Source organism: Heterodontus francisci, chromosome 1 (genome assembly GCF_036365525.1).
Source record: "Heterodontus francisci isolate sHetFra1 chromosome 1, sHetFra1.hap1, whole genome shotgun sequence".
Taxonomy (NCBI): Eukaryota; Metazoa; Chordata; class Chondrichthyes; order Heterodontiformes; family Heterodontidae; genus Heterodontus; species Heterodontus francisci.
The window spans coordinates 256,783,383-256,797,413 of record NC_090371.1 but is presented as its reverse complement, the minus strand read 5'-3'; the positions used below and the strand labels follow the sequence as shown (position 1 = coordinate 256,797,413).

Genomic DNA, 14,031 nt, shown 5'->3' with positions numbered 1-14,031 from the left:
TGGGATTATACAGGCCAGCATTGACAAAAATGCATTGCTATAGCCTGTACCAGCAGACTGGTAGATTATTCCAATCATGATGGCAAATATATTGCAAGTGGCAACAGTGCAAGTGAGTTATCCAGTAGTGGCAGAGCCAGTGTTGGGGTCAGGGTCATGACGCTATCAATCATTTTGATGTTGGCCAATATGGCTTTGGGGGACTGCCTCCATTTCGCTTTGTTTTTGGCCTTCAGGTTCAATCTGCAAGTCAGCAGGTTTCCTGCCTTGCCTTCATTTAGGTAAGTTGCCATTCCCCAATTCCCAGCTAGGTCAATTTCATGCCATCAGCAAAATAATGAATTCACTCCTCACCTGCTTCCCCAATCAGTTAAATCTGGTTCTGCTTCTGACATCCAGCGAGACTATTTATCCTGGGGGGGTTGGGGGGTGGGGGGGGGGTGCGGGTAGGAGGAGGGTGTTCAGTGCCTTGGACCGTACTTCCACCTGGTCTTTTGCCTACCAGATTATCTTCAACAACATGAAAGGTAGTTTTAATGAATGCAAAAATATCAGGAGCGAGCAAATTGACAGAACAGCTTTTTGGCAATTATGCGTCTCCTTTTCATTAGTTTTATCCTCCATGATAACAGTTTGCAGTGTGGCAGGTTGCCCCTTCCTTTATCTTCTTAATATTGCTGTGTAGCCAAATACTTCATCTGGACATCATCCAGAAATGGAATTTCCAAATAGAATGTTCATTTACTCTGAAAACACAGAATTACTGATCCATGCACATTCCTTAATATATTAGTAAGGTCAGAAATAAACTATTAAAAAGCTTTACATCAGCCTCATCCCTACAGTTGTTCTTGGCAGATACAAATAGATTGATCAATGAATAAACAGCTTAAGTTATTTCCATACTGTCCAGTAATGACAACAATGCTCACACTACTAAAATACTCTGGATTATATGGCCACTGTATTGAAGTACTGATGCTCAAAAAAATCAGAGCTCCCAGTTTGCCATCAAAATTTTTCAGTAATCCACTTGTTTGCATTCTTTCATTTCCTTGCTGGTTTTCAATGTGCATACAAAAATCGAAGTATCCTAATGTGATGAAAACCACACCTGCCAAGAATGAGGCATATTAATTTCATCATATGGAACATTAATTTTAAACTGTTGCTGGACAGAAAAGATAACTTGTTTAAAGAAATCACAGAAGTGGCTGAAAACATACTGCTCATTTGCATTCTGCGAGACAGTTGCCTGGAGAAGACAATGGAACTGCTCCTGGGTTCAATTAAACAGATGGATTTTGATCACAAAACATTGACAGTGTGAAAGCCAGCATTCCTGCCCCCTACTGAGGATGTCTGCTAAGATTGAAAGAATCCACAAAACCAACGGACAGGTTGTTTTTTAAAAAAAAAGTTAGTCAAATGACTGGCCTGCTGGCCCAGGTTTGATTTAATTTGTGTCCACAGAACAGTTGGGTCAGACTGCAATTTGAAGACAAAAGAGAAGGAAGGTCTATCCCTGGCTCTCTCTGTCATGAAAAGCAGAGACTGTAAGTGGATTTCAAGAAGACAAAAAACCATCGAAACAAGTTTGAAAGTGTGTACTGGGCCCCAACGAGACGGCAAGATTAACTGCAATCCAAGACTTTACACCAAACTCAAAAGACAGTAAATGAGCTCCAGCTATTGCTTCAAACCTTCCCCCTTGATTCTTTCTCCTTTTCTGTCTCTATCTGCATATGCATTTATTACGTGTGCATGCTAGCGTGGTCGTGTCGCATATGTTAGTAGTTTTAACCGAATTAGAGTTTTAAGGTTAATAAACTTACACCTTTCTTGTTTAGATCTAAGAAAACATGTCTGGTTGATTCCTTTGCCATTACAATTGAAGAGCAGTGAACAAGGATTCACTGAGGGGAAGCTAAAAACACGGTGTTTGAAAAATTAAACCCTATTACAGTCAAACCAGGAAAAGGCTGCGAGGGATCCCCTAGACCCCTTTCTCACCTGGTCGTAACACTAAATATACAATAATGCAACCATTTTTATACTTATTTGTCTGTGGTTTCTCTTATGTAGCAAGATTTTAATAGTGCTTATAGTGTTTATACATTACACTTCTTACTTCTCAGCTTCCTTTGCTGTTATTCACCTTGTTTTTCTTGCCTTCCTTGACTTTTAACTTCCTTCAGTTTGCTTGTTTCCCTTCCTCATTCTATCTCACTGCCCATCCCATTTTAAAAGTTTCTTTTTCTTTCCTTTTTATTGAGATCCCAGAACTGTCCTGAACCGACAGCCAAATCCAAGCATCGTACAATATCCATTAAAACAACATGCAATTATATGTTTTCTCCAAGAATCTTTAATTTATTAATTCATGGGATGTGGGCATCGTTGTAAAGCCAGCATTTATTTTCCATCCCTAAATGCCCTTGTGAAGGTGTTGGTAGGCCAGCTTCTTGAACAGCTGCATTCCATGTGGTGAAGATACTCCCACAGGATGGGAGTTTCAGGATTTTAACCCAGCAATGATTAGGAACAGCGATATATTTGCAAATCCGGATGGTATGCGACTTGGAGGGGAATTTGCAGATGGTGGTGTTCCTATGCGTAGGCTACCCTTATCCTTCTAGGTGGTAGAGGTAGTGGGTTTGAAAGGTGCTGTTGAAGAAGCCTTGGTGAGTTTCTGTGGTGCATCATGTAGATGGTACACACGGCTGCCACTGTGTACCGGTGGTGATGGGAGTGAATGTGTAAGGTGGTGGATGGGGGCTGCTTTATCCTGGATGGTGTCGAGTTTCTTGAGTGTTGTTGGAGCTACACTCATCCAGGCAAGTGAAGAGTATTCCATCACATTCCTGACTTGTGCCTTGAGGTGGTGGAAAGGCTTTGGGGAGTCAGGAGGTGAGTTGCTCACCGCAGAATACACATCCTCTGACCTGCTCCTGCAGTCGCAATATTTATGTGGCTGGTCCAGTTCATTTTCCGGTCAATGGTGGCTCCCAGGATGTTGATGGTGGAGGATTCAATGATGGTAATGTGGTTTATAATCAAGGGGAGGTAGTTAGACTGTCTTGTTGGAGATGGTCATTGGCATTTGTGTGATGTGAATGTTATTTAGAGTCAAAGATTCATAAAGTCATTTACGGCATAGAAGGAGGGCATTCGGCCCATTGAGTTCATGCCGGCTCTTCGCGGAGAAATCCAATCAGCCCCGCTCCCCTGCTCAATCCCCACAGCCCTGCAAGTTTATTTCTTTCAAGTGCCCATCCAATTTCCCTTTGAAATCATTGCTGATCATTTTGCAATTTTGCCAGCCTTATCCAATCCTGCTAAAAGTTGACAGATCTTGATAATCATCTCCATATCCATGATTTGGTAAAATACATATGGCACTAAGCATTTGCCAGTACCATAGGAGTCAATTGCAAAGACACTGCTTATAACATGCTAAGCTTGCTGGCTATTTCGGGCACTGTCACTGTCTGTTTAAAAGGTGTGTGCTGACAGGCCTCGTTCATTCTGTCTCTGTTTGATAAACATATATTAGAGAAGATGACACTGCAACTAAGATTGCTCAAATTGGTTAGTTGATCAAGGAATAACCATGGGATTGGAATTGGAATCCAGTCAGCTGTTTGTTTCTTTGTCTGTTCCCATTATCCCTCAGTGTTTCTGAAAGATGATACACTGATTTGGATCAGGAATCGAGTTCTGATCATCCTGTGATGGACAGGCTTGAATCCATCACTGAATCCCTGAGAAACAGGGAATGCTGTGAAATCTACCCTGGGGACTTTTTCATGTGAGGTTTCATAAATGGTGGAGACTGTTAGTGGTAGTACTTATGATGAATCTATTATGGTTTTACTATCCAACACTTACAGTGGTCTAATCAAGTTAGCACCAACTATAAGTGGTGGGGACTGTGTTGAGAAATCTTCATAGAAAAGGAAGGCCCAAAAACTACATTATTGCTGTTCATTTTGTTACTTCAGCAAAATATGAGAGCCATAGTTATGAGTATATAACAATCATCATTGCACTTTGAAATAACTCACTGTATGTGAAATACTTTCTGAAATATGTGATTCAATGCTATATATGGGCACAAATGTATTTTGGTATTTTTTTATGATAAGGAAAAACTGAAATTGGAATCAAGCACCTGACATTAACCCCAAAACAGAATCCAATCCAATACAGTAATGCAGTCTGCAGAGAGATTGGGAGTACTTTCCACCTACCCCTCCCATCCTACTCCACCCCAGACAACCTCAGAGAATATTTTAGCTTGCCCCTATTTAAATCTATGAATTAGTGATACTACAGGAAGAAATATTGCTGCTGCAGGAAGCATTTACAATTTTGAAGGGAGTTATAAAGGGACTCATAGGGATCTCAAAGCAGCATTATTAGCTAATGCTAATGGGTTTTTCAGCAAGCTATTGATCAAAACCTGACAGGTTCAACATACCAATGACTGTAAGTTGAACTTTACCTTACTTGTGATTTGAATTTGCAACCAAGGGAATACAGAGTAACTATTTCACTGTATTGCATTATACAAGAAATGTTGAGTGATCTGTCATCACCAAGGTTTAAGTGAGAAGACATGTTTTGGTTTTATCTACTGACAAGTCTGCATGTAAACAACTGCAATGTACAATAAAGCTGCTTACTAGTAGAGACCTTAATGGGGGAAGGGGAGGAATTACAGAGTCAAAATGGGATGATGCAGCTGGCAACATTCTGAAAGGGGCCTACCACTGGGTACCCAAATTACCTGCCTGTTTCAGGCAGTGGGCCCTTTTAAAATGAAAATTGAGGTCCATTTTGATGTGAACTGAACAGAGTTTGTCTGGTGCACAGTTTGGTCAGTTCCAGCCGGGGGAAACAGCCTTGCAGATCTACCCTTTGATGTTATTTTATGGGGCTGGAGGAGTAAAAGTGCACCCCTGACCCCCACAAAAATAATCTGGGCCACTCATACTCCAGCACCTCCCCACCTCCCTCGCTCTAACCTTGTTGGCAGCAAGGGAGGCCAGTTATTGGTCACTGAATCTGGTGGCATCCTGCAGATTGCTGGCCTGATGCACATGAGACTGGGGGGGGGCGGGGGGTTCTCAAAATCATGGTCGCCTCTTCGATGCAGGTATGGGCAACCAGCAGGCATACTCCATTGGTTGGTCAACCCCAGAGAATTATTTGAAAGCGCTTTACAGAGCAGAGAAACACTAAGTTCAAATGAGTGAGGGAAAAAGAGGAAGAGGAGTTAGAGGATGGAATCGAAAGCACAAACAGATGGGTTCTTAGGAGGTTTTTGAAGGTCAGGATGGAAGTGACAAGGTGAAGAGGTCTGATGAGGGACTTCCAGCAAGCAGAGGCATGTTATTTGAAAACACAGTTGCCAAAATAGTGTCTATGGATCAGAAGGTGTGCACAGGGATGGGAGGTCATTGGATCTTGATAAGGACAATGGTAAGAGGAATGTAGGACTTCGTCTGGATGACAGCATAGATTATTGCAGTTTATTGCTGAGAGGCCATTTCTGGTCAGAAATGAGCACTGTTCTTTCTCCTTTTCATTCTCCAGCAAGCAAAAGCAAAAGAATACTATGAGAAAGTAGAGCGATCCTATCATCCATACTGTCATTGAAAGTGCCCTATTGACCATAGCGAGATACAGGGCTGAATTTTATTTCTAGGCCGCAGATCCTGACATTGGGATCGGAAGCGGGTGCAGCATCTGTTGGGGCAACCAGTGGCCGGCTGAACACAATTGAGCAGTGGCCAGCCAATTAAGTATCGGGAGTTGTGGGGGCCATCCACTGAGAGGACGGAGGCGACAGCGGAGACAGCAAATATGGCATCAGGTGCCACCGCAGAAGCTCCAGGTGTCAAACTTAAATGGTTGACAGCCCCTACCTGCCAGCTCGTATCCTCAAGTGAGCCCTTGCCTGACCGCTCAGAGCCTCAAGTAAGCCCCTTCATTCAGGAGTGCCAGGCATTGGCTTGGAAGCCTTCAGGCAGAATGGCAGAAGGAAAAACCTGGGTGGCCCCACAGTCCAGACTCTGCTCCAGATTGCTAGGGAAAGGCAGGAGGTCCTCTTTCCCAGGGATGGGAGGACGAGACCAGCCAGCCTGACCAAGCAAGCCCGGATGGAGATAACGGAGGAGGTCAGCATCTGACCTGATCTGGTCTGCTAAGGTAAGTGTTTCATTCAATTCCAACCCTTTACACCCAGCTTGTGTCAGAGCAAGAGAATTTGTTTGGTGGAGAGGGAGGGGCCACACAGCTGTGACAACGGGGTTAGGGAGTTGCCAGTGGGATTTGAGGCATGGCTGCTCCTCAGTTAAAGATGCCCGTCTGTCAGTGCATTCCTCTGCATAGTCCTTCAAGAGTGGCTGCATCCCCCATCATGGCTCACTGGACTCTGATGATCAGAGATCTGGGGCTTTTCCCTGCTGGGAGACTAACCTTGTTCATCATTGTGTCTGCAGGAGATGACAGCCCACAACAGGAAGGAGAGTGCCAAGACTGGCAGTGGAGCTCCTTATCTGCATGTCCTTACACCGATGGAGGAGGAGGCCATGTAACTGGCAGGGCAAAAAGGCTGCCATGCCATGGCAGATGGCAAAACGGGGCGCCCATCCAAGAAAGTGAGTGAGCATCTCCTTGGGCACAAGGGTGTCAGGTAGCAAAGAACCATGTAGTGCATCTGATCCTCTTGGGATCAATGGAGAAGTACATTTAAGGTGGTATGAATGACAATGGACAGACACTAATCCTTCTATTGCTATGATTGTTCATGCAGATCAAGGTGACCGAGTATAGAGAGGCGCTCAAGAGGCTGGGGTACAGCAGGCCACCTCTGAGGAGGAGGAGGGAGCCTCAGAGGGTGCACCATTACAACATTCCCCCACACACACCCCCAGCACAGATACTCTCACGTTGGTGATGAGCACAGCACAGATGTGCCAGGGCACCTGACTGAGGCTGTGACAGCCAAAACCACTAGCAGTCGGAGGACTGCAGGAGGTCATGTCCATGCTGAATCTCAGGCTGATGACGTCAATGAGTTCGATGCATCAGTGGCAAGGCGAGAGGGGGATCAGGCACCTGGAGTCTCCACCAGGTCCACAACCCTCTCAAGTCAGCAGAGTGCCTTAAAATAGGAGAGGAGCAGCTGCCTGCCACATCTGTGTGTTCCTCTCAAGGCGCTCCTGGTGCGGACAGTGGCTCCAAAGCCCCTCTGCCAGTGACGCCAGTGCCTCATCATCCCCACCTAGTGAGGTTTGTCCTGCACCTGTGCAGAAGGCCTTCAGTGGTCTGGAGCCCGCTAGCCTCAGGCAGTCAGAAGATGGCAGCCCAGGTCATCCCACAGCAAGGTCAGCAGCCTGCCTCCACCTCAGCTGACAGTGCGGAGGGAGTACCATGTAGGAGCACCCGCAAATGAGTTAAGAAAAACACATAGATGCAGTTAGAGTATCACGGGTGATAATGCTGCAGAAAAGGGACTTTTGTGATGGTTGTCATGCATAATTAAACCATGTTGTCCACTCACCAAGTTTCCGTTATGTTGTGGATTCATTTTGGGAGTTCCTTGCAAACCTTCCTCCTAAGGGACTGGTGGTGAGGGAGCAAGGTCTGAGTGCTCAAAGCTTTAACTTTGCCACTTTGTGAACTACACCTTGGTGTTGCAGCACAGAAGGAAGGGTACAACAACAGGGCTGATAAATGGTGTTTTATTGTTGTGGTTCCAGAAGATGGTGAGGCTCAAAGGAAACGTGACTGTATGGAAGGGTCTTGTGCCTCCCTTGCACGTATCTGATGGTGCCTTTCTTGCTGTGCCTGGGGCCTTTCATCTGGCACTGCTTGGGCAGCATCCTCCTCCATATCCTCATCATTGGAGGAGGCATCCTGCTCAGCAATATCCTCACTGGTCGATGCCTCACCCATCTGTCGTGCCAGGTTGTGCAGTGCACAGCAGACCACCACGATACACAAGACCCTTGCCGCAGCATATTGCAGAGCTCCACCAGATCGACCTAGGCACCTGAATCGCATCTTGAGTAGACCAATAGCCTGCTCGATGGTCACTTGCGTTGCCCCGTGGCAAATGTTGTACCTCTCCTCTGCATATGTGCGCGGGTTCCTCACAGGTGTCAGTAGATATGCCCTCAGTGGGTAGCCCTTGTCTCCAAGGATCCATCCCGGAATGCGCGCGGGGCATGGAAAAGGTCAGGCACTTCGGACTGAGTATTGCAGGCATCGTGACTGCTTCCCAGGAATCGTGAGCACACCTGTAAGATCTGTTTGTGCTGGTCACTGACCAGTTGTACATCAAGGTAGTGGAATCCCTTCCTGTTGATGAGGGCTGCTGGCTGGTCAGTGTGTGCAATCGAAGAGACACTGCACCTGGAGGAATCCAGCGATGACCCCAACCCTGTAGCCCTCTCAGCTTGACTGTTTGGATCGTTGCGGAAGCGCACAGAGTCATCGGCCCTCCTGAACATGGCATTGGTGACTTCCTTGATGCAGCAATGCACCACAGACTGAAAGATTCTGCACATATCTACAGTGGAACCCTGGAATGATCTGATGGTGTACAAGTTCAGGGTGACAGTGACTTTCAGAGCTACTGGTATCGGGTGCCCACCAAGTCCCATGGGCCTCAGTTCATTCTGCATCATGGCACATAGATCATTGCCAGCCTCCCTGGAGAGGCGCAGTTTTTGGAGACACTACCGCTCGGAAATCTGCAGGTAGTTGAGATGTGGCCAGTAGATCATATCCGTAGGATAGCTTCTGTGCACCCGAGGTTGTTGCCGTGCCCCTCTACAATCTTCTCCAGACTTCTGTGCCTGCAACTGGCTCTCCTGTGGGCCCCCAATTTTCTGGTATTCCCTGCCCATCCCTGAAGCTCCAACTCTCTCTCTGATGCGCCTCCTCCTCAACAAGGGCCTGTACCTCACCATACTGTACCTGACCCAGCTATGTTTGATGTGGGCAATGAATGTATGAACATTCCTCACTTTTTCATTACAGATAAAAATAGATTCATTCAGAAATGATTGTCAACAGGTAGGGATACATTTGCAACTTGTTACCTGGATGTTGCCAGTTATGTAACAGCCTGTTATGGAAACCATCTCATTTTTATGGAAATAAATGGAAATTATTTTAAGCAGTAGGTATAAATTACAGTATGGTGTACATTTTCAACCTGGCATCCTAAAACTGGTGTTGCGGATCAGCTGTCCAATTGCTGAAAATCTACTTCTTAATTTTTTTTGTACTTTTTTTCTCCTCAAGTGTCCTGAGAAGGTGATAGTGGTAGTCTTTTATATAAGTGAAGGGGTTGGGAGCATATGAAGAGACAACCAGGTTGGAGTCACATGTCGGCTAGACTGGATAGCAATGGTAAGTTCCCTTCCCTGAAAGATATTAGTAAGCCAATTGGTCATTTTTCCTGCTGCTGGCCCACAACATGCCAGACTTATTGAATTCAATTTGCTACTGTGGGATTTGAACTCTTAAGCAGTGGACTACTAGACTAGTACCATAACCACGATACTACTGCACTGTATCCTCAAATTGCGTAAAATTAAATATAATTTATAACACAGAAACAGGTCCAACTGGTCTGTTCTGGTGTTTATGCTCCACATGAATCTCCTCCCACCCTGCTTTATCAAAGCTTATTTGCTTATCCTTCTAAGCATATTCTTATGACCAGGTGAGAAAGGGGTCTAGGATTCCCTCTCAGCCTTCACCTGGTTTTACCGTAACAGGGTTTAATTTTAAATACATCGTTTTTTTAGCTTCCCCTTAGTGAATCCTTGTTCATTAACTTCCAATTATAAGGCAACGAAACTAGCCAAACAGGTTTTCTTAGGTTTAAAGAAAAAAAGTTGAACTTTATTAAACATAAACTCTAATTCGGTTAACGCCTACGGATACATGACACACCCATACTGGCATGCATACACGATGCAGACATGCAGATAGAGACAGAAAAGAGCAGAAGAAATAAAGTGGAAAAGTTTGAGGCAATATCTGAAAATGGTTATGGTTACTGTTCTTTGAGCTCGCTGCAAAGTCCTTGATTGTAGGTAGGTCTTGCTTTCTTTTGGGGCCCAGTATTCTTCTTTAATCTTGTTCGATGTAGGAGACTTTTCTCTCTTGCGGTTCATGTGTCCTCAGTGGATCCAGAGGCTTGTGAGAAAGAGATGGGAGCAGACAGTAGAGATCTTTTCACTCCAGGAGCAAACAATCTTTCCGAGAACAAACTCTCTGTGTCTAGTTGAAAAAGCCCTGGACCAGCTGGTTTAACGAGTCCTGGCTTTTGTGGATTGTATCACCTTAGCAGTCTCTGGAATGCTGTTCCTTACACCTTCAATGTCTGGTGATCAAAATCCATTGTGGGTTGAATGTGTCAGGGAATGGTCCTTTTGTCTCCACAAGCACTGTCTATTAGTATGCAAATGTTTTTCAGCTAAGTGTCTGGCAGCCCTTATAACAGTCCATCCCTTCTTCCCAGCAAGTTTAAAATCAATGTTCATATGACAAAATTCATATGCCTCATTCTTGGCAGGTGGGGGGACTGCATGACAATATGCTTACTTGTTGAGAAAATACTTGAATAAAAATTGACAATTCAATCTCCGCTCAATAAATTAAGTGCAAACAACTAATTATGCATATTCAACATATTTAACTTGACTTTGATGAAAGAATTGGTGCCACCCTTTGTGAGAAGTGGTGAAATATCATTTTTTTAAAATTATGTAAAGAACAAAGAAGTATGCAACCTTTTTTTGTTTTTTGAATTGATTTCTGTTGCTGGCACACTTCCCTTGGGCTTTTGCAAACTAAACCAAACAAACAAACTTTAACAAACAAACCAAAGAACATATGAAACTTCAAACTAATGATCTTTACTGCAGTTATTATAACCTGATATTTTCCAGTAGCTGCAGTTATTGCATTTGAAAGCTATTAAGTCCTTGTATCTAAGTCTCATGAGTTGACTTAGAATCATAGAAAGAAAGTTTCCTCCTTTTGGCCTCCTTGTCTCGAGAGACAATGGGTAAGTGCCTAGAGGTGGTCAGTGGTTTGTGGAGCAGCGCTTGGAGTGGCTAGAAAGGCCAATTCTAGAGTGACAGACTCTTTCACAGGCGCTGCAGGTAAAGTTGGTTGTCGGGGCTGTTACATAGTTGGCTCTCTCCTTATACTTCTGTCTCTTTTCCTGCCAACTGCCGAGTCTCTTCGACTCGCCTCTCTTCAGTCCTGCCTTTATGGCTGTCCTCCAGCTCTGGCGATCGCTGGCAACTGGCTCCCACGACTTGTGGTCAATGTCATAAGACTTCATGTCGCGTTTGCAAATGTCTTTAAAGCGGAGACATGGACGACCGGTGGGTCTGATACCAGTGACGTGCTCGCTGTACAATGCGTCCTTGGGGATCCTGCATCTTCCATGCAGCTCACATAGCCAAACCATCTCAAGTGCCGCTGGCTCAGTAGGGCATACAAGCTGGGGATGTTGGCTGCCTCGAGGACTTCTGCGTTGGAGATACGGTCCTGCCACCTGATGCCAAGGACTCTCCGGAGGCAGCGAAGTCGGAATGCGTTGAGACGTCGCTCTTGGCTGACATACGTTGTCCAGGCCTTGCTGCAGTAGAGCAAAGTATTGAGGACACAGGCTTGAAACACTCAGACTTTTGTGTTTCGTGTCAGTGCGCCATTTTCCCACACCGTCTTGGCCAGTCTGGACATAGCAGCAGACGCCTTTCCCATGCGCTTGTTGATTTCTGCATCGAGAGACAGGTTGCTGGTAATGGTTGAGCCTAGGTAGGTGAACTCTTGAATCACTTCCAGAGCGTGGTCGTCGATATTGATGGATGGAGCATTTCTGACGTCCTGTCCCATGATGTTTATTTTCTTGAAACTGATGGTTAGGCCAAATTCGTTGCAGACAGCCACAAGCCTGTCGATGAGTCTCTGCAGACACTCTTCAGTGTGGGATGTTAATGCAGCATCGTCAGCAAAGAGGAGTTCCCTGATGAGGACTTTCCATACTTTGGTCTTCGCTATAAGATGGGCAAGATTGAACAACCTGCCATCTGATCTTATGTGGAGGAAAATTCCTTCTTCTGAAGACTTAAACGCATGAGAGAGCAGCAGGGAGAAGAAGATCCTAAACAGTGTAGGTGCGAGAACACAGCCCTGTTTCACGCCACTCAGGATGCGAAGGAGTCTGATGATGCACCGTTATGCTGAATTGTGCCTTTCATATTGTCATGGAACGAGGTGATGATGCTTAGTAGCTTTGGTGGACATCCGATCTTTGCTAGTAGTCTGAAGAGTTTATTAAATCCTTGTGTCTAAGTCTCATGAGTTGACTTAGAATCATAGAAAGAAAGTTTACAGCACAGAAAGAGGCCACTTGGCCCATTGTGTCTGCACTGGGCAAAAAACGAGCCACCCAACCTAATCCCAATTTCCAACATTTGGTTCGTTGCCCTGCAGGTTACAGCACTTGAGGTGCATATCTAGGCACCTTTTAAATAAGTTGAGTACTTCTGCCAATACTACCCTTTCGGGCAGTGAGTTCCAGACCCCTACCACCCTCTGGATGAAAACATTTTTCCTCATCTCCCCTCTAATCTTTCTATCAATCACCTTAAATCTATGTCCCCTAGTCATTGACCTCTCTGCTAAAGTAAATAGGCCATTCACATCAACACTATCCAGGCACCTCACAATTTTCTCCATTTCAAACAAATCTCCCCTCAGCTTTCTCTGTTCCAAGGAGGATCCAATCTTTCCTCCATAGCTGCGTTTTCAAGTCCTGGCAACATCTTCGTAAATCTCCTCTGTACCCTCTCTAGTGCAATTACATCCTTTCTGTAATGAGGTGACCAGAACTGCACACAGTAACCAATAATTTATACAGTTATAGCATAACCTCCCTGCTCTTATATTCTATACCTCAGCTAATAAAGGAAAGGATTCCATATGCCTTCTTAACCACCTTATGACCTGTCCTGCTACATTCAGGGATCTGTGGACATTCACTCCGAGTTCCCTCACTTCCTCTACACCTCTCAGTATTTTCCCATTAATTGTGTATTCCTTTGCCTTGTTTGACCTCCCCAAATGCATTACCTCACACCTCTCCAGGTTGAATTCCATTTTCCACTTTGCTGCCCTCCTGACCAGTCCAACGTTATCTTCCTGCAGCCTGCAGCTATCCTCCTCACTATCAACCACATGGCCAATCTTTATGTGGTCTACCAACTTCTTGATCATGCCCCCTATATTTATGTCTAAATCATTAATATATACCACAAAAAGCAGGGGACCCAGTACTGAGCCCTGTGGAACTACTTTCCCTTCGCAAAAACACTCGTCAACAATTACCCTTTGTTTCCTGCCACTGAGCCAATTTTGTATCCACCTTGTTATATTTCTCTGGATCCATGGGCTTTTTTTTTAAACCATTAGCTATTAATTAGTTATTTAACCATTATTAGTGGAACATACAATAATAGATATCTTGCCTTGGAATTGATTTCTTTAGAGAACCAGATTTATCTATGAAAACTATGTAACATAATGCTGCTGTTACTATACCTGTAAATAGAAAGCTCCTTTGGCTTGAGCATACATCATTAAAAAGCTATAGTCCAAATTCTGCTTTGTTCTCCACCTAAAAGCAGAAATGGTCATGTATAAGTCATTGAAATAGTCAGCACATAGATTCACAAAGATTTTATCTGGGGAAATTAATCAGGTAACTTTTATACCACTATTATTTTGTTTGAGAAGAGTTCCAAAACTCAATCAAGTCAATTTGACCACTTTTTCTAGACAATAATTTAACAGGGTACCACAGTGCCACAAATCACTGGTCCTTCTAGGATCACTGGCAATAAAATTGTGGAAGGGACATGGGTTAAGTTAGGCCTGCTATACTTCAGGAGTTTCCACAGAGTTTTGAAAGGGATGGAGCCACTA

The 14,031-nt window shown here is 44.6% G+C and overlaps 1 protein-coding gene across 2 annotated transcripts in view; it reads right to left on the bottom strand.

Moving 5' to 3' along the window:
• LOC137375873 (alpha-1,3-mannosyl-glycoprotein 4-beta-N-acetylglucosaminyltransferase B-like) overlaps positions 1-14,031 on the bottom strand; it is a 222,318-nt gene that overhangs the window by 77,345 nt on the left and 130,942 nt on the right. For both annotated transcript variants that reach the window (XM_068043473.1, XM_068043484.1), the window contains exon 7: positions 13,648-13,723. In XM_068043473.1, the coding sequence (XP_067899574.1) occupies positions 13,648-13,723 (76 nt within the window). The remainder of the gene's footprint in view (positions 1-13,647; positions 13,724-14,031) is intronic.